The sequence below is a fragment of the Sphaerodactylus townsendi genome, linkage group LG03 (genome assembly GCF_021028975.2).
Source record: "Sphaerodactylus townsendi isolate TG3544 linkage group LG03, MPM_Stown_v2.3, whole genome shotgun sequence".
In the NCBI taxonomy this organism is placed as follows: domain Eukaryota; kingdom Metazoa; phylum Chordata; class Lepidosauria; order Squamata; family Sphaerodactylidae; genus Sphaerodactylus; species Sphaerodactylus townsendi.
In genome coordinates this window covers 157,855,392-157,876,244 of record NC_059427.1, presented here as the reverse complement: position 1 = coordinate 157,876,244, position 20,853 = coordinate 157,855,392, and the positions used below count along the sequence as shown (strand labels likewise).

General features: G+C 46.3%; 2 protein-coding genes across 10 annotated transcripts in view; one reads left to right on the top strand and one right to left on the bottom strand.

Moving 5' to 3' along the window:
- Positions 1-391: 391 nt before the first annotated feature.
- On the bottom strand, positions 392-20,404 carry ZNF740 (zinc finger protein 740). 5 transcript variants are annotated; one of them, XM_048490877.1, is made up of 8 exons: positions 20,270-20,404; positions 16,866-17,233; positions 14,095-14,131; positions 13,196-13,327; positions 12,940-13,026; positions 10,362-10,485; positions 8,810-8,928; positions 392-2,790 (listed from the first exon to the last, which is right to left on the bottom strand). In XM_048490877.1, the coding sequence occupies exons 4-8, from the start codon at positions 13,259-13,261 to the stop codon at positions 2,701-2,703; spliced, it is 486 nt and encodes a 161-aa protein (XP_048346834.1). In that variant the 5' UTR covers positions 13,262-13,327; positions 14,095-14,131; positions 16,866-17,233; positions 20,270-20,404; the 3' UTR covers positions 392-2,700. The 5 variants fall into 5 exon arrangements, with proteins under 5 accessions (XP_048346834.1, XP_048346831.1, XP_048346833.1 ...); XM_048490874.1 differs by lacking the exon at positions 14,095-14,131; XM_048490876.1 differs by lacking the exon at positions 14,095-14,131 and having other exon boundaries at positions 13,235-13,327.
- CSAD (cysteine sulfinic acid decarboxylase) overlaps positions 20,309-20,853 on the top strand; it is a 35,799-nt gene continuing 35,254 nt past the window's right edge. For 4 of the 5 annotated variants that reach the window (XM_048490866.1, XM_048490861.1, XM_048490868.1 and 1 more), the window contains exon 1: positions 20,341-20,450. The gene's annotated coding sequence lies outside the window, so the exon portion shown is untranslated. Of the gene's footprint in view, positions 20,451-20,853 lie in introns of all 5 variants that reach the window. The other variant, XM_048490865.1, reaches the window with a different exon arrangement.

Here is a 20,853-nt window from a genome sequence, read left to right as displayed (position 1 = left end):
GCTAGAATCACTGGGGCGTGGTGGGGTTTCTGGGCTGTATGGCCGTGTTCCAGTAGTATTTTCTCCTGATGTTTTGCCTGCATCTGTGGCTGGCATCTTCAGAGAAGATGCAGGCGAAACGTCAGGAGAAAATACTACCGGAACACGGCCATACAGCCAGGAAACCCCACACCACCAGTTTTTCTAGCCAGTAACAGAGAATCTCTTTTCTGTACTATGCAGCACAGGCACAAAAGGAATTTCACAAAACTTTCATTCTTGAGAGCCTGCTTGGCCAAATTAATGGAAACAGCAACAGGGTTTGGAACCAACGTTAACACAACGCTCATCTCATGTGTGGACAGTAACACTTGCTTTTCATAAGGAGAGTAGAAGCAATAATGGAGGAAGCTGGATGGTACACGCTATATTTTCCTAATAGCTCCTTCGGTAACACCAGTAACCACTGCATTACTCCAGCCGGTGTTCAAAACGACTAATCGAAGATTCAAATTGATGGGAAGCCTGGCATTTAGGGAAAAGAACAAGAACAAGACACTAAGCCTGATCTCTGCAAACTACCAAGTGATTTTCTTCAGCCTCTCGAGTACAGAATCGGCAGGCAGCCCCAACCAAGAGCTGGCGCCTGGCTGCTGCTCCAAAGAGGCTTCCCAGCAGTGTGGGGAGGCTCCAAATGTGAAAATGCCTCCCCCTGCCAAGAAGCCTCTATGAGGCTTAACAGACTAATGCCACCCAAAAAGGTGACTTAACTCAATTCTCGGCTGCCAGTGTAATGCACCGAATGGCCAGGAGGGAGCGCCAGTGGCACTGGGATGCCAGAGCAGCATCTGGCATCACGTCTCAGCACTAGGGAGGACCACGGTGGCCACACTCAGGCAGCCTTGCCCCTCCATTGGGGCAAATATGTTGGCACTGCCACATGCTGTTCCACCAGTGGATCCCGTCCTCCAGATGGGGCTCTTAGAGCAGCAGTCCAGATTGATCTATACTGTCCTGCCTCAATTTACAAACATCCCAAAGTAACTTGGGCTGACATTTAAGCCTCTCCCTTTCTGCAATCCATTGGGGGGGGGGGTGTCAGGAAAAGGGGTTAGGCTACCACTTATATAGGCATACAGATGGGCAATGGGACCCCCACTGGAGGCTGGCAGAAGCCTTTGAGAATTCACATTAAGGGCGAGAAGGGAGGGGGAATTCTGCTTACGATACGAATGATACACTAGCATTCCAAATGCAGGTTGCATGACACTGCATTGCATGACACTGAGAGTCCTAGATAGACACGATGTTACCCCCCTGCTTCTCCATCCTTGAAAAACCCCATGACCATCTGAACCAAAAGCAGGTATCACATGAGGAAGCAGTACCAGCCAGAAGTGAAGCGGAGACAGCAGTACCAGCTGGAATGTCCTGGGGGGGTGGGGGTGGGGAGAGGTAATTGGGCAAAATATTTTGGCAAAATTCATTCCAGTAAAGCCTGCAAGCATGTCATCCTCTCTGCTTCTCTCTGAGGGTGATATCGCCAAGACGACTGCTTTCAGCCTCACAGCAGCTGAAGTTGATTTAAGGGCAACAAAAGGCTTGCTGAGGCTTGAGTCGTGAACATCTGGTTCCTTTGCACAGGAGGCCTGTGTTCTCCCCTCCCCCATGGAACCGAAAGAGAACTGCGATTCCCCAACGTGTCACAGGAAGGGTTTTGAGTCCCACTTGCCAAAGCATGAATGGCTAAAGATTGGGGATCTTGGGACTTCAACCAGCTCAACATCAAGGTTCTCAGAAGACCCCAAGTTCTGCAAGAAGAGGCATTTCAGTGGGGTGGACTCTAAATGTATAGCTATTTATGTACAAGGAGGTGGGGAAGGAGCCTATGTCCCGTAAAAGGGCTGCAGCTCCTCTCCCCACCTGGGAGTAACCTGATGCATCTCTCCAGCCAGCTGGATGTAGTAAGCCTCTACCAACTGTGCCAGTGGTACCGCCTGAAAGTTGGAGTTTACATTCGCTAGCAGCATATGCCACCCCCTCTCCAGCCCTTGTGTTGTTGAAACCTGAGGGATAAAGAAAAACGTAACATCTCAAACCTAGACACCATGAGGGGCCGGGGGAGGGGGGGGGGGCTCTTTTGATCTTATGGACAGACTCCTGTGAATCCAGGATTCAAAAATCTTCAGCCGCTGTCTCTTAAATCCATTGCTTGTGTGTCGCATTCTTCCATAAAACAGTTTGGTGCCTGGCTTGCCTTTCTTCTTTCCTTTTTAAAAATATTCTTCCTCCCATCTTTGCAAGCCCAGGGGTTCGGCAAGTTGGAAGATAGGTCAGTCAAGAACTCCAAAACGCCATTATTCTGGACCAGCAGGTGAGGCCTAGCAGTTCTCTCAAAGCCTTTTCCATGAGGCAAATGGTGATAACTTCCCCACCGCAAAACAGCGAGAGACCCACCCCTCCCACGAGAAAACCCCCAAACACCACAGTTTATCCACTACTGCCAGGGGCAGTTCATCCATCCTCAAGTTATTTACAGCGTCCAAATCTTGCCTGAAAGTCTGTGCCCCGTCTCAGCTCTTCCCCTTCTCACAGGGGGGTATGCCCAGTAGGCAAATGCAAGCACAAAAGAATCCCCCTCCCCCCCAAAAAACAACAAATAGACCAGAGAATTCCATTGGCTTTCCGGCTTCTTCTAAATTCGTCTCTCTGGGACCACCCCTAAAGCAGCAGCTGCGAGTCGGCCGATTTGCTTGGGCAAGCTTGGCACATTCGTTTGTGTCTCAGCAGCCGATCTGTCCTGGAGAAACTCTGGAAAGGAGGGAGGGAGATAGAGAAAAGGAGCTCAGGAACGGAAGTCAGCAGATGCAAGGACCAGAAGTCCTATGGAGAGATACAGGGTCTCATGCAGGCCAATACTGACATACTTAATGTATTGTCGAAGACTTTCACGGCCGGAATCACTTGGGTGTTGTAGAGCTTTCAGAACAGCGGATCGGTATTTAGCAGCATTCTCTCCTCGTTGCCAGTACCTGTGGCTAGCATCTTCAGAGGATCAAATACCTTTGATCCTCTGAAGATGCCAGCCACAGATGCAGGCGAAACGTCAGGAGAGAATGCTGCTAGAACACGGCCATACAGCCCGGAAACCACACAGCACCCAACTGTCATACTTAAGCGTGGTCTGTTCTATTTTAACAACGGTTAAGCATTACTACCAGTTCTCAGTCACAGAGCTGGCTGGTGAGCCCTAACTAATGTGAAACATGTATCCCTCACCTCAGTTCTTGACTACTGTTATCCTGTCACATTTTTTCCCCAAGCCTTTGTTGGCACGTAGGACAATACAGGTAGAATACAAAAAAACAAATTGAAAACAATTTCCAAATAAAAGAATAATAAAGAATCTCTTAATAACAGTGACACAACAACATTAAAAAGAACAGAGGTATCCTTTAGGGTATATACTTTCTAGTAAAAACTTGGCCACCAATTCACAAACTACAGGATCAGAATTATTTAGCAAGTATAAGATCTGTTGAGCATCTGATATCCTGTCACAGTTCAAGAGAAGAGCATTTGCATATTTCCCCCTATTTCGCACATATTTAGTGCAACGGAAGCAGGAGTGGGCTAAGATTTCCCACTGATTTGAGCTGCAGGAGCAGAATCTCTTCGCACCCTCTATTTTAAAAAATCTACCACATAGCAGCGATGAGGGCAGAACATTAAACTAGCCATTGGTATGGCTTCCTATGGTCTTATAGGTAAGAACTGAAGTTCTCCAGATAAGTAATTACAGTTCCCATCATCCCCTGCAAGCACTGGCAGGGGATGATGGGAACTGTAGTCCATAACATCTGGTGGGCCGCGAGTTTGACACCTAAGCCCTATAGGGTTCGGCATCATGAATATATAATCTACTGTGCATCCCTGTTTGAAAGGTATCGAGGAGCTAAGGGGTGAACAAGTTCTGGATGCCGCTGCAAATAGGTTTTGAGATTCAGTTTCTAGTAATCTTTTTTCAAACTATTACAGGCTTCAGCAAGGGACAACATGCCTAAAGATTCAATAGAAATGCCAATCTCCTCAGTTTTGTTTGTAATTAATGGGAGCCAGTTGGAAAATTTGGATTCAGTCATTGTTAAATATAACTAGTTTGAAGGGTCCTGTTGAAAATGGATGCGCAGCCAAAACCTAAAAGTTCTCGGCCAAGCTTTTGTTTTCAAAGTTGATTGTCCAGTTTCTAAACACAATGCTGCATAGGACACACAATTTGGCAGCCCCATGATTTTGTGTAGAAATTTAGAGTGGACCAAATTGTAAGAATAATGTACCGATTTAATCCAGATAGGGGCCCCATATAACAGTTGAGGCTCTATCCCCACACATTTGTTATGACAATGCAGTGGTGGAAGCAGCCAGAATTGGCCTAGTGACACTATGTTCCTTTCACCCTCTCCTGACTGCTTCCATTCTGCACCATGCCTCTTTAAGGCCCCTAGGGAATGGTTTTGCTCAGCCATACCTGCCATCCCTTCCTCAAAACTACCCTCATCCCTTCCCTCAACTACCTCCTACTCCTTCAAGTCTTTCTTGTCTTTGTGCATCTGTCTTCACCCAAGAGTGAGGTGAGGGAAAATTCTGCACCTGAACCAAGCTCTTAGGAGGTGAACTTCCGAGGAACCAGCGAAGACAGTGGTGGTAGGGCAAGGAATAGTTCTGGCAGCCATTGATAAACTAAATGCTACCAAATCCCCTGGCCCAGATTGCATTCATCCAAGAGTTCTTAAAGAGCTCAAGAATGAAATTGCTGATGTTCTCACATTAATATGCAACTTATCCCTGAAATCAGCCTCTCCATCCCTGAAGACTGGAGAAGATAGCCAATGTCACACCAATCTTTAAGAAAGGGTCTAGGGGGGACCCGAAATTACAGGCCAGTCAGTTTGACATCTGTTCCCTGGTAAATTAGTAGAATCTATCATTAGAGATAAAATTATTAAACATGTAGAAAAAGCAAGACCTGCTGAGAGAAAGAGTCAGCATGGCTTTTTGTAGAGGCAAGCCCTGTCTTACCAAACTTACTTCATAGAGTTCTTTGAGGGTGTAAATGACATGTGGATAAGGGGAAACCAGAGGACACTGCCCACTTGGATTTTAAAAGGCTTTTTTGACAAAGTTCCTCACCAGAGACTGTTGAGAGAAAAACTCAGCAATTTGAAGGAATAAGAGGGGAAGTCCTCCTATTGGATTGGGTAAAAATTGGTTGAGGAACAGGAAACAAAGGGTGGGTATAAAATGGGAAGTTCTCACAATGGAGAGATGTAGGGAGTGGTGTCCCCCTAAGCGATCCGCAGATTGGGACTCAGTGCTCTTTAACCTATTCATAAATGACCTGGAAGTAGGGGTGGGTAGTGTAATGGCCAAGCTTGCAGAGGATACCAAATTATGTAGGGGTGGTGAGAACTACAAAGGATCATGCGAAGAGCTCCAAGCAGACCTTGATAAATTTCTGTGGGTGAGGGCTAAGAAATGGTAAATGCAGTTCATCGTAGCAAAATGTAATTATGTATGAACCACAAGTTGACGCGCTGAGCTCCAAGCAGACCGATGCAACAGGTGAGTGGCTAAGAAATGGCAATGGAAGTCTTCAATGTAGCAAAATGTAAAGTGATGCACATAGGGGCAAAAAATCCAAACTTCACATTACCACGCTTAGCAGGGGTCAGTGCTATCAGTCACAGCACCAGGAAAGGGATTTAGCGCCTTAAGTTGATAGGTTCCATGGGAATGTCAACTCAATGCATGGCAGCTGTGAAAAAAGGCAAACTCTATGCTGGGGATAATTAGGAAAGGAGTTGATAATAAAACTGCAAGGATTGTCATGCCCTTATATAAAGCAGTGGTGCTTAATTTGACCAAGCACTTGGAGTACTGTGGTTCAGTCTCTCTGGTCGCCACATCTCAAAAAGGATATTGACAGCGAGGTAGAAAAGTGCAGAGAAGGGCAACGAGCGATGATTGAAGTGATTGGAGCACCTTCCTTATGAGTGAGAGGCTTCGCAGCCAGCTTGCCAGACTCCTTTAGTTTGGAGAGGAGACGCCTGAGGGGGGATATGATTGAAGCTCCATATAAAATTATGCATGGGGTAGAAAATGTTGACAGAGAGAAATTGTTCTCTCTTTCTCACAATACTAGAACCAGGGGCATTCATTGAAAATGCTGGGGGGAAGAATTAGGACTAATAAAAGGAAACACTTTCTTCACACAACGCGATGATTGGTGTTTGGAATATGCTGCCACAGGAGGTGGTGATGGCCACTAACCTGGATAGCTTTTAAAAGGGCTTGGACAGATTTTATGGGGAGGAAGTCGAGGCTCCATGGCTACCAAATCCGGCGGGATCCCTCCCTTTGATCTCAGATTGCAAAATGCTCTTTAAGCTGATCAGATGCCTTAGGAGCAGTAGCAGTTAATAAGGTCATTGCTATTACGATCCTGCATGTGAGCTCCCAAAGGCACCTGGTGGGCCACTGCGAGTAGCAGAATGCTGGACTAGATGGACTCTGGTCTGATCCAGCAGGCTAGTTCTTATGTTCTCCTGTCCCGTTGCTCATGTCGCACTCCTCCCTTTTCCCAGTCCACAGGTTACTCCATGTGACGTTTCAGCCAAGCTAACAATTTCCCCTTCCTCACAGCAGCTTAACTGCAAACTATTCAGCTGAATGAGCAGTTAAGAACATAAGAAAGAGCCTGCTGGATCAGACCAGAGTCCATCTAGTCCAGCACTCTGCTACTCGCAGTGGCCCACCAGGTGCCTTTAGGAGCTCACATGCAGGAGGTGAAAGCAATGGCCTTCTGCTGCTGCTCCCGAGCACCTGGTCTGCTAAGACATTTGCAATCTCAGATCAAGGAGGATCAAGATTGGTAGCCATACATCGACTTCTCCTCCATAAATCTGTCCCAGCCCCTTTTAAAGCTATCCAGCTTAGTTGCCATCACCACCTCCTGTGGCAGCATATTCCAAACACCAATCATGCGTTGCACGAAGAAATGTTTCCTTTTGTTAGTCCTAATTCTCCCCCTCCCCCAGCATTTTCAAGGTATGTGAGAAAGAGAAAAATATTTTTATGTTAACGTTTTCTATCCCAAGCACAATTTTATAGATTTCAATCATATCCCCCCTCAGACGTCTCCTCTCCAAACTAAAGAGTCTCAAACGCTGCAGCCTCTCCTCATAAGGAAGGTGCTCCAATCCCCCAATCATCCTTGTTGCCCTTCTCTGCATTCTCTGCCATCATCCCAGCTCAAACAATCACTGTCCTAGTTTGATCACTTCAAAAACACAACGCATAGATCTAAAAGATGTCATGGACTGGTTAAAGGTCATTAACAGGCATCTGGGGATTGAACCGAGATTGCAAGCTACAGTTTGTGTAGACCACTGTAAAGCATTACCTGTGCACAAAAAATCCACTCCACCTCTACATTTACAAGGTAACCAGCAACTCCTACACCTGTTCTCCAGAGCAACTAACCTAAATCATGGTATCTACCACATGTTAGGATCTTAACTAAGACAAATGAAACATGCCATGGTTAAGGCTGTGTCCTAGCTAGAACCAAAAAGGACTGTAGAACTTCAGAACATATATTCACATAAAAAGGGGTCTAAAAACCTTAGTCAACTAAAAACTTTCCCACAGTTAATCAAGCTAAACCTGATCTTTATCTTTACGTGTGAAATCTGTTTCCAAGCTCCAGGTTTCCAAATAGTTTGGGATCTTCTGTAAGGACTGGAAAGGGTAAGACCAAGTAGGGAACAAATAGTTAAAAACAGAGATGTGACAAAGAATGAACTGAAGTCTGACAGAAAAGCAGGGGATTTGGGGTAGCCACGGTAATACTGGTGTTAAACTGATACATGAATGGGCTGGATAATGTATTTTGGAAAACTGATGCAGTAGATGATAGGTAGTTCATCACGATAAAATTAAAGATGTTCAGTTCAGCTGTGTTTATTTATCATTCGACCAGCAGATAAAAACCTAAGGATAGTCCATACAAAATTTAACGATGTTATGAAGAACAGCTTGAAAAATAGTTTATAAATTATTTGATTATGCACAGTTCTTTGGAACTTTACAGGAACTCGCCCCCTTCCTGTTGTGACTGGTGTGTGTGTGTGAGTGTGTGTGTGTGTGTGTGTGTGTGTGTGTGTGAGAGAGAGAGAGAGAGAGAGAGAGAGAGAGAGAGAGAGAGAGAGAGAGAGAACGAGAACTACTGGTATAAAAATAGTTGGATGAATTCTGTTACTAGTATTTATACTGTTGTTCTAACTTCTGAGAAAACACCGCCCATGCATTTTTCCCTGCATACATAAGGCCAAGAAACCTGCTTCAAAACAACCCCAAAGTAGATCCGTGGAATTCTGAGCTAGACTGCAGTTTTTATGCTGGCTTATTAATTTCATGCATGTGCAGAATTCACAGCTAAAACTTTAAGCAACTATAAGCCACTAACCTCAGGAATATGCATGTTATCAAAAAACGCTCGTCTCTGTCATACACAGCCATGAGTTGCTTGCTGGTACTGAGACGGGATCATCTAAACATATACACAGGGACCTCTGTTGCCCAGAAGAGTGGCCAGCCAACAGCACAATGCCTCTTGTATCCATTCACCAGAGATTTCCACCCAAAACACACTTATTAAGGAGATGGGTCCAAGTGCTTCCCTCTACTCTGAATCCAAGAGGTCTACAGGACAGACAAGGATGCAAATAATCCCCAAGATATAGGAGAAACAAGGGAGCAGAAACATTACCTGCAGGCAACGTTCGCATTGGTATGGCTTCTCCCCGCTATGCACACGTTTGTGGCGCTCCAGGTGGTATTTCTGAATGAAGCGCATGTCACACACATCACACTCGAATGGCTTCTCACCTGGAAAATGTGTGAGAAAACAGATGCCTTTGGAGTAAGAATAGAAGTTCAACTGCTCATTCCTAGCAACCCTATACTCCTGTGCTATCTTCCATTCCCAAAATAGCAGGATGCAACATATCCAGAAATGCCTCTTAAGGAAGCCCTAGTGATGCAAAGGAAGTTGGACAACAGCCTTAGCCTCCTGTTCTATATGCATCTATGTTAGGAACCTTCAGCAGAAGATGGTCCTGGTGGTGTGTTGCCTTCTCACAATCTTCATGCCCACCCAAAACTGCAGCTTTCAACGTTTTCTTGATGCTAGGTGGGCTTCCTTTTTGCAAAAATGGAATCCACCAAATCCCACATAAGCAAGGAGGGCCTGCTCTACATCAGTCTTCTTCGAGGAAGAGGCTGCTGCTCAGTAGAAGAGGTTGTAGCTTATGTCAGTGAGGTTCCTGACTCCCTTCCGTCTGCCTGAAGTTAGAGTTATGTGATTGACTTCTGCTCAATTGCACAGATATGAACTGAGTCTCCATGGGGATGCATTCAGAGGTGGAGCATTATGACCAGAACATATGCCTGTCTAGGCCTCTGGGAACACCACCTACCCTATCTTTCCTCCTACTCTTGCTTCTAAAAGTAGCTGCTGATGTCCATGAACATCTGGAGCACCATAGGTTGGTCACCCCTGCGTTACCTAGACCACAGTGGCATGTAATTCACAGAGAGATGCCATCTAGTGGCTGAGTGAGGTCAGGGCAAGCAATACTCATTCCCTCCCACAAAGCCTTCATGCAATATGAGCAATACCAAGGAACAGGAAGTTTGAAAAGGAACTCTGAACATGAGGCATACGGCTTTATGCTAACCAGGATATAATGATCAGGGTTTATTCACGTAAATGGAATGATGAACTACCAGGGAATGTTCTATGGTATTTTTTTAATTATTACTTCCCAATTCTCAGCCATTGACTTCCAAGATAGATTCTAGCATAACAGTAAAAGCAATCAACAACAATTTTTAAAATATCAAACAAATAAAAACCTACCAGCAGAGTAAAAGCACATTAAAAAGTGGGAAAGAAACTAAACAAATGCGCACACACACACGCGCGCGCGCGCGCACACACACACACACACACACACACACACACACAGAGGCTTGGATCTAGAGAAGACTTTTCACAGACATAGGGATTTCCATCTGCAAAGCATGACAGTCTCCTTTCCCCTCCCTCAGTAACCCAATATCCTGTTCCTGGGGCTTCCTCCTACCCTACTGGGAAAAAAAGACAACTTTCTTGGCTCAAGTGATCCATGGAGCAAATTTTACCACCAGGACCTGATGCATGGAAAATATTTGTAACTTGCTGGCTCAATGCTGACAATGAAGAAACTGTCCCCACTGCCAAATGGGCTGGACTCGAATGGCCACATTGATCCACTCACCTGTATGAATGAGGATGTGTCTCTTGAGATGGTAGCTGCTCCGGAAGGCACCAAAACAGTGCTCGCAAATAAAGTTCTTGGGGATCCGGAGCTGGAAGGATCCGTTCTGCTCGATCACCACCATCTGCAACCACGGCATTTTCAGTTATCATTATGACCAGAACATAAACATGCCTGTCTAGGCCTCTGGGAACACCACCTACCCCATCTTTCCTCCTACTCTTGCTTCTAAAAGTAGCTGCTGATGGCATTCTAATCCCAGGGCCACATTTTCTCACCTCAGAATCAGATGCTTGGCCAGGGGAGGAGGGGAGGATCCAGCTGCAGTCTCCCTTCTGCAGTTCAAATCATACCCAGCCTTGATTCCCATTCTAAAGCTTCCAAGTTTCAAACACAAACCTTGGCCAAGACACACATGAGGAGGTTCAAAAGTACCAGGCATACACGTCTATGTTGATGTACAGATGCCGAATCGTCACTGAGTCCAACGAATGGAAAACTACGAATAAACCAGGTGACGAAGCAACAGGGGAAACAAAATGGCACGGATGCTGGCATCAGGGAATTACTTCAGCAGCTGACCCCCACAGTGCCCAAACTCAGAAGCTGGGCTCTGCGGAGGCTGGATGCCACTGCAAATGACCACACCATTGAGGATGGAGGCATTCCAGGAGCATTCTCAATGCACTTTTGGCCCAGGAATGCCCCCTCCCCGTGGGACAGATAACATTTCTTGCTGTAGGTTTCCCCAAGTGAGAAAGGAGTTTTTCCTTCTTCCTTGGCACCTGCGCCACCAATTGCCTCTGTAGAGGCACCGCAGCATTGTCACCCCCGAACACCACTCTACCACTCACCCCTTTGGATTGGGCTGCCCGGCATCTACCTATCACAAGAAGAAGAAGAGTTGGATTTATATCCCCCCTTTCTCTCCTACAAGTTGACTCAAAGGGGCTTACAATCTCCTTGCCCTTCCCCCCTCCCAACAAACACCCTGTGAGGTAGGTGGGGCTGAGAGAGCTCAGAAGAACTGTGACTAGCCCAAAGTCACCCAACTGGCATGTGTTGGAATGTACAGGCTAATCTGAATTCCCCAGATAAGCCTCCACAGCTCAGGCGGCAGAGCAGGGAACCAAACCCGGTTTCCTCCAGATAAGAGTACACCTGCTCTTAACCACAATGCCACTGTGTGAAAGGCAGCTAACAGGGCCACAAGGCACCATCAGACCATTCTACTTACAACCCTTCAAGGTAGAACAGGCAGAGCCCAAGGTCACCCAGGGAGCTTCAAGACTGAATAATGATTTGATCAAAATTCCAGCACTTCCTAATCAACATTCCAGCCACCTACAATGCACTTCCTTTTTTGCCATTAAGTCAGAACTGACCAGTGGCAACCCGACATGGTTTTCAAGGCAAGATACTTTCTGAGGTGGTTTGCCGCTGCATGCCTCCGCACTATTCCTTGGAGGTCTCCCATCCAAATACTAGCCAGGGTCAGGGTTGAGCGTGTATGACTTGCCCAAAGTCACCCGGCAAGCTTCCATGGCATGAGCAGGGATTTGAACCTGGATTTCCCAGATCCTAGTTTGACACCTTAGCCTCTACACCACACAGGCACAGACAGTTTCAGGGGGTAGCTGTGATGGTCCACAGCAGAACTATATATGAGACTAGTCGTGGCATCTTAGAGACCAGCAAGGTTTTCAGGGTATGAGCATTTCAGAGTCAAAACTCTCTGTTAGATATTACAAAAGGAGTTTTGACCTTCAAAAGCTCCTCCCCCGAAAATGTTGTTGGTTTCTGCCGAGCTTGAATCTAGCTGTTGTACGATATTGCAGTCCTCAACAGAATTATACCCTTCTACATCCACTGGGGTGAAATGCTGTTTAGGACTGTGTTTTGAGCTTCCTACATATTCTCATTTGGCAACAATTCTAAGATGTATTTTAGAGATGCTTTACAATCAGATGTTTGTACATGTGCATTAGTGCTCAGACGCACCAACTATGTCCATGGTGGCGAACCTTTGGCACTCCAGATGTTATGGACTACAACTCCCATCAGCCCTGCAGGGGCTGATGGGAATTGTAGTCCATAACATCTGGAGCGCCAAAGGTTCGCCACCACTGAACTATGTGTTGCCATGCTCCCAAGACACACCGCAACTGCTCTGATCCTCACTAGACTAAGCAACAGACTTGCGAGGATCATAAGATCTGCACAGGTGTTAGCTTCTGTAAGGCAGAAACTGTGCAACACCCCACAAGCAGGGACCTCTCTGTCTCTGAGTGCGAACACACAAAATGGGAAATTCCGATGGTTCCTGTTCTTCAATGTCCTACATGTCAATTGGAAGAAGCATTTTATTTGGACAACGCATTTTAAACCAACCAAGCTGGAGGGGGGGGGGGGGGTCTCCATTGCTGCTGTCCCAGGGAGAAGAATGCCCATTATTCTAAGCAACAGTCAATTATAAGTGGCAGAAGTACCCTTCTGGCTCCACAAGATAAACCATATGATGGTCACACAGGGGCAGGAATATTGTTGTGGCTAGGGCATACTATGTAAGATTACCTGCCTTTTTAAGGGATTTTTTAGGTGGGGGCCCTTCTGTTGTTTCTTCTTCCTTCCGGCTACGAGATTTCTCACTCTCTTTGCGGTGACCCTTTGCAGGGAGAAAAGCAGGATAGCACGTCAAACAAATGCAGGCAACGTAACCCCAAACCCTACGTGCCATGGTCCCTGCCCTGGCTCTTTCTGCTGTGTCACCCCACTTGGCACAAGTAGAAAAGGGCACCTAGCAGCAGATAAGCTGTAAATGGGCTGCCCCATACCAACATATGTGGTGCACCCCCTCTCTCTCCGTTCTCCACCTGCTTGGAACTTTGCTTCGGCATCATCTTCTTGCTGGCAACAGTTGGCACAAGGCAAACCCCGGAGAGACCCTCACAGGCCAGGAGACTTGCCTAGGGAGAGACAAACACAAAGTGAGGGTGGGAGCAGAGTGTAATCTGGGATAGCAAGACGACATGAGAACAGGCCGTCTTTTCAAAGCTGATGCGATTGGCAAAACCTTTTCCGACAAGGGTTTCGCAAGGAATTGTGGGAGTGAGGAGGGAATCTGGAAATCATTTGCACACATCCAAAACCTGCCTCCCCCTGCCCCCCCCCCCCGGATCCTACAAATCAGAAGCTTCTGCCAGCCAATTTCCCTGCCTCTCTGTAGCATTTTCTCCCATTTAACTGACACTCAATAGCTGTCAACATTCTGTGCCCACTGCAGCACGCCCATTCTGCAACAAGATGTTCTGTGCAGTGCCTGTTTCTTTTGGCTAAATTTCCCAAGTGATTTTTGTACATGCCTGGGGAGACTTTCTCCCAAGTACGTAGATAGCATCATTTGTGGGCTACCTAACTTTGCAACTTTTATAACTGGTACAAGCCACTCAATTTACTAATTTATACAAAGATGATGGAATACCAGCACCTAATGGAGAGCAGGCCTCAAGTTAGGCCCTGCGGAATGAGGTTAATTTATGAATTTTCTCAACAAAGAAAACATAAGTCAACTTTAAATGCAACTTTAAATTCTTTTCCTTGCTGGCATACTCATGATGTACTTTGTTTAAAAAAATTTGGACTGCTTTTCTCCCCCTCACCCACCCTGTCAAAGGGGATTCAAAGAGGTACAAATGCCAAAAAGATGTCTCAATTAACACAATTATGCACATACGTTAACAATTGTTCCTAGTCCGTTTGCAGATCTGTGCCTTAAAAAGAAAAGAAAGGAGACAGCTTTTGTAGAACTTCACCCCGGAGGCATCTCTTATGTACCATTCGCACACACAGAAGGATGGGAATGAAGAAGCACAACCCTGAGCGGAAGAATGGGCTCCATCGTTCTGGACTGGAAGCCCGGCTGTTTACTGACATTTGTTTCAGGACTGAATGTTCCTTTGCATTAAAAAAGAACTCCAAACAAACATCTATCAAAACTGGAAGAAAAGCTGCATCCCCCTTCTTAGCCTGCTGTGCTAATTTATGCGTATGTAAGGGAGTAGACTTCCGTTTGAAGTCTGTAGGAGAGTGCTCCCGTTCTACCAACTCACTACCCAGCACGTGTAAATCAAATCTTGCTCACCACTGGTAACCTTGCAGGTTGCTATTTACAAGCCTGAAAAAGAACTGCTGCAGATCTTGTGGGTTACAGAAGTATACACAGCAATGTGCCTGTAGATCTGGAAGGTTATCTGCCTACATCATTTACCAGGTAGGTTTTTCAAATGTCTTACACAAGCATCCCTAAGTCTTAAGGGCTGTGTGTGAAAAACCAAGCTTTCGAGGAAGGGTTAGGTGACAAGTAAAGATAGGCAGCTCAGGTTACAGCACTGGTTTTCCTCGCTTAAAAACCTGTGCAAGGAAAAGGCGAGAAAACAGCAGAAGTTAACATCTTTGGGGTATCACAAGTGAGAAGTCTGCGCTTGGCAAGTCCCCAGAGACCCTTACCCAGAATTCATCACTGTTTGATCTTTCTGACATCAAAGTTGCAACTGTCATCTGGCTGCTTCTGAGCATGAATTTTCAAAAGGCACCTAAGGAATGCAATACTGGAAGCAGTTCTCAAAGGAAAACAAAGAAAGCATTAAGAGGTCCAAGAAAGGCGGTGGAACACCTGGCCCCTCCAAGGCAGAAGCTGGTGTATACATGGTTTTGGCTCCCGAAACCAATGAGGGCACCTCTGCAGTAGGGTCAATGCACACAGCTGGATGGGCCGGCATAGGTCTTTATTTGATGGAAGCACCTAGGTCAAGGTTTGTGCCAAACAGGGAGTAAATACAGATGCAATGAGGGCATCATGGTATTTAATGACCTAAAATTATCCAAACAGAATTGGAGCATTCTCCTTCGGCAAAGTGAAAAAGAACAGAAGGAAACAATCAATTCATTCTGCCTACCACCATTAAAAACCCAGCGCTAGAACTGTTTTGAGTTCCCCTGCTGCCTCTTCAAGGACATAATGCTAAGGGGGAAAAAAAACCCAAAATCTAGTGCCTAGCACAGGCCAGACAGAGGGGAATGAGAAGTAGGGCCAGTTGGCATGGGCCTACGATTTTCAGGAGACCTGCTCCAAGAAAGTTAGGGGGCATCCTTTACCACTAAATATTAAAATTTGAAGGAAGATTAAACAAATAAAAAGCAAATAATAGAAACCAATGCTGTGCTACATTGAAGTGACAATTCATGAAAAACAAGGGGGTACAGAAAATTTTTGAAGAGGTGTTTGGTGTTGTTACACTGGAAGCTAGGGACAGCGCTGACTTGCCTCAACAGTCGCAGTAGTTTTTCAGATAATCGTCTTGTAGAATTGTAACTCATTCTGATGCTCTTCTATTTCTAACAGGCAGAGGTGGATTAATGTGGTCACGGGGTCCTAGGGCCTAGGCTACTGACTGTGGAGTCCTCCGCTCTGTTTAATTCCTTGTCAGTGGTCGTGATTTTGTGCCAAATGAGCGGCTTCTTAGCTGTTACAGTTCTACTTCTTTTATTCTGTTCTATTCCTTGTAGATATATCGTCCACCACATGTACATGTGTAAACTCATACATAAATCATATGTATATAGCATTGATAATAAAAGTACTTGAAAAGTACCGTTTGAAATGGGGTCTACATTTCATATTTGGCCAGGGTCCAGCTCTACACGGCCCTGGCCTAGTCCATACATACAGAAGTAAAACAAGTCAGCCCTGGACCAGATTCAGGCAAATTTATCTACTATGTCCTCAGACCAGCAAATCCTTGTCCCTTACAGGTGGGGGGCGGGGCATGTTTATAATGGGGAGCCAATATCCTTCATGTGCATGGACTAATATTTTGATCTAACATCCACTATTAAACTCTTCACTTTCTACTGTGGATAGTTTTACCACTGCCTGAGCCACACTGATTCCTGTTGTTAACTGGCGAGGGACAGGGAGGGTAGGCTACAAATATTTCAACTAATTAAACAGGTGAAATGGGGGTGGATAGTTTTCTTGAGTTCTACATCACAATGCAGCATCACAACGCAGAGACACCAGGTGCAAAGCCATCTATTGTTCTTGCAAATGACCAGAGTAGGGATGGCTAACAGGCAACCTGGGCCCTCAAGGTGTCCTTGGCCAGATTCCTCTACCACTTACTGTACCACAACAGTGTCCTATTAAAGATGCAGTACAGGAAGAACTAAGGGGGTTACAATGGTCCCTGCAATGGTCTGAAGTATCTTCCACCTCCCACTGGCCCCTGCTCTGAATGGGGAAAAGAGCTGCTCGGCTCATCAGAGAGATAAGGATGGCAAGGTGGAGCCATCTGGCAAGAGGAGGACAGCAAGTCACTGCTGCTGGCCAGCAAGAGCTAAACTGTTCACGTTCCACAGAACAGGTCATCGCTGAGGGCCCTGTGTAGCCACCTCCTGTAATGAAGAATTCCTGTTGGACAGGACGGGAGAACCAGGGCCTGTTACCTGAGCCATCGCGTTAGTCTGACAGTCCTCAATACGTAGATTAGGCCAAGTCCTTACGCTTTTCTCTTTCGCCCACGAAAGGATTTTACGACTACAAAGATTTTTCAGTAAACTGTTTCTGCGCTGGTCCCGGCCAATACCTTCCACTTTGTTGACATCTTTCTGGAGTCGGAGAGCCCAGAACGGCACGCAGCGAGTACCCCCAGCACCGTTCAAGCTGGGGAAAGCTACAGACTGCGCTGCTGCTGTGGACGAGTCACACCAAACCTAAGTCCTCTGGCCGGACGGCCCACCCTGGAGAAAAGGATGCAGAGGCTCTTCTCGCACGTCTGCTGCAATATCACAGTGTTTCCTCTGCTGGTTTGAGCCTGCAAATTAAGAAAGGTTTATTTACCAACCTGTCTGGAAATGGACAGAGAGAAATGGGTCTTGATCAGTGTGTCAAAGCCAGGATAAAAGACATGATGCTACTGACCTGTGCATTTTAACTAGTCACGGAGCTCATTCTAAATCTTTCTACACTAAATTTCATAATTACAGTGTAACTGGGAAAATACAGGAAACATGTTTTTGGGGATTTTAACCCTACAAAGCACAATGCCAACCAACAATGAAATAATTACAGAAATAAATACTTGATGCAAGGCTACTGAAAACCCAGCATTACCATGTAAGCTGATGTGCTACAGTGACCAAACAGTTAATCTCGGCACTCCATGCCCAGGAATAACAACATCTCAGAGAATCATGGATTTCCTTAGTGCAAATGACCAGAATATTATGTGCAGAGATCCCCAGGGCCTTACAAAGCATGAGCAGAATTCCCCATCTATCTCATACATTTTTACCCCTTCCCTCCAAGGAGCTTTAGGCAGAATACACAGTTCTCTCCCCCCTCCAGCTTATCCTCACAACAACCCTGTGGGGTAGGTGAGGCTGAGAGAGTGTGACTGGCCAAGGTATGACGGGCCAATGCAGTTCCATAGGACGAGTGGGGGGCTGAAATTTGGCTATCTTGGATTCTAGTCCGATACTCTAATCACTACACTCACACTGACTCATATCACCAGGGAAGCAAACTCGGGGTCTGGCGATTTCTGTACTCTGGCTCAAATGCAGCCATTTGAAAGAACAGATCGTACTTCAGACACTCATCTGGTGTCCACAGAGAATAAAGAAGAAGAGTTTGGATTTATATCCCCTTTCTCTCTAAGGAGACTTAAAGGGGCTTACAAACTCTTTCCCCTTCCTCCCTCACAACAAACACCCTGTGAGGTGGGTGGGGCTGAGAGAGCTCCGAAGAACTGTAACTAGCCCAAGGTCACCCAGCTGGCATGTGTCGGAGTGCACAAACTAATCTGAATTCCCCAGATAAGCCTCCACTGCTCAAGTGGCAGAGCAGGGAATCAAACCCAGTTCTCCAGATTAGAGTGCACCTGCTCTTAATCATTACACCATGCTGGCTCTGCCAATAAGATACAGTGGTCACAAGGGTCAGTGGGTAACCTTGTTAGTCTACTGCAGCAATTAAATGAACAGGAATCTGACAAAGTTTCCCCGTAATGCAAAAATCAATGCAGAATCTAGCTAAAGTTCATAACGTGTGACAATTTTTTACTTCACATCATCATGCCATTTTATAGAATAAGCAAGAGTACCAAGATGTTAATGTAAGGAAATGTTTCAATTGGAAGGAGTTTCTTGAAACAAGTAAACTTTTGGTAGGTTACTTTTGGGAGGGATTTAAAGGTAAAGAGGCCATTTCAAGTAAATGTCATTCCAACGGGGAGCAAGAACAATCACACAAGAGGTTCTTTCAGGGCCCATTATGCAACACCCTGTACAGTTGTCCCTGAGAGAGCCAGCGTGCTGTAGTTGTTAAGAGCAGGTGCACTCTAATCTGGAAACCAGGTTTGATTCCCCACTCTGCCACTTGAGCTGTGTAGGCGTATCTGGTGAACCAGATTATCTTGTGCACTCCAATACATGCCAGCTGGGTGACCTTGGGCTAGTCACAGTTCTTTGGAGCTCTCTCAGCCCCACCTACCTCACAGGGTGTCTGTTGTGAGGGGGGAAGAGAAAGGAATTTGTAAGGCCCTTTGAGTCTTCTTACAGGAGAGAAAGGGGGCATTAAATCCAACTCTTCTTCTTTTTCTTCTTCTTGAGAAATTCATATTGCTTTCATGAGCATACAAAACTGGCTTATCCTGAAACAAAACCTTGGTTTATCAGGGTCAGTCTTTTCTATTGGGATTGGCAGAGGCTCTCCAAGGTACAAGTCTTTCAAAGCAGCAACTATCTGATCATTTTCGCTGACGACGCATGCAGAGCTTGTCAGGTTCTGTTCATGACAACAGAGATGCTCCATCACTAAGCCATCATACTAGCTCGGATACATGGGGGACTTTCTGCTAAGCACCACTGTATTGTGTGATACAGCCCTAAATGTGACAGCTTCCACTTTCTGCACAAAGAACAAAAAAAATCAGGAAAGAGGTCACCTGAGCACCATCCGTTCATTTCTCTCGATGCTGCAAATCTTTAAAACACATTTTCAATATACAGCAGCAGGGGTCCAATTTTGATTTTTAAAATCTTGGTGCTCATGGAATGGGTTTTTTTGCTGTTGTTGTTCAAGGCTTTTGTTTTGTGTTTTGATTAAAACGTGTCTACCAAAAACAGGTCAGAACTAGCGCATCATTAACAGAGGTTTGAGTCCCCATTCTGCCATGTAAGCTCAACTAGGTGACCTTGGACCTCTCACACATACACTCCTCTCTCTGTGTGTGCCATACCTTACAGGGTGGTTGTTGTGGGAATGAAACGGATGGAAAGAAGAACAATGTTATAAACTGTTTTGGATCTCTGCACAGTAAAGAAGAAATATGAAGATCGAAATAAATATAACTGTCAGACAGGGATTGCCCCCATATTTGAGTTTCCCAGAAGGAACGCTGAATACGACTCGGTCGCATTAATGCCAAACCTTAAACGGATAACTGGATGTAGAACGTAATTATTATCTTTTTAAAGCAAAACAAAAGGCAAGTTGCGTGCACGAAGGCGGCACAAACAGCAGAACTCGCCGTGCCGGAACAAACGCGGGGAGGCGGCGCGAGTGCAGCCAACACGGGCCCCCGGATGCACAAGAAGGTCGTGCACGAGAAGGCGCAGCGGTGCACGCGCGGGATCAGGTGCGAAGGAATGCCAGACCCGCGCGCTCGCTCGTGCTAAGACCCGGGAGGCGCGAACGCTGAAGAACGCGCTGCTATTCCTTGCAATACTCGCTCTCTCAAGTGCGCGCGCGCGCGACCGGGCGTGCCAGGCCGAAGGCAGGCGTCCGGGCGCAGTGCACGCGCGCGAGAGAGCGCGCTCCTTCCTTCCCAGATCACCGATTCCGGTACCTGACTCCGCTTGCCGTCGCTTCGCGCTCCCCTTCCCCGGCAAGGGGGAAGGACAAGGTCGCGCACAGCCGCTCCCGTCGACGAATACTCCCGGCCGCTGCAGCCGCCGCCGCCGCCGCCGCCGCTCCGGAAGCGGAAGCATTGCAACCCGGTACACACAGGCCACTACTTCCCCTCGGCGGTAACTATTGCGCGTGCGCACCTTCGGGGATTCCTTGAGATTCCCGCTACTGCAGCCGCCATCTTTCTAGAGGGCAAAAAGGGAGCGGTGACGTTACCAAGGTTACCAGGCCCAGAAATGCAGGGGCCCCCTGGAGTTACGGCGGGGTAGTCCCCCGCTGTTTTTGAAATCTGTTTTGCACATGCAAGGGGAAACAAGTACAGTGGCAGCTTGAAGGCTTGTATTTTATATTGAGATGCATTAAAAAAAATATTAATGGTGTTTCCTGGACTTTTATTTTGCTACAACATACAAATCACACATTCAAGATAATAGACTGCGGGTAGATTCCTGTTTTGAATGTTGTTCCACATTGTCCTTAAAAGCTTTTGCAGGAATACAAATTTTGCTGCAGTGTCACCCT

Bases quoted from the DNA above. Each gene is read 5' to 3' on its own strand.
- ZNF740 (XM_048490873.1), bottom strand. The intron at 10,486-12,939 runs GCAGGTAATCTT...CCGTGGTTGCAG, and splicing joins CTAAAAAATCCCTTAAAAAG to ATGGTGGTGATCGAGCAGAA. The intron at 2,791-8,809 runs GTAATGTTTCTG...CCTCCTTTCCAG, and splicing joins AATGCGAACGTTGCCTGCAG to AGTTTCTCCAGGACAGATCG.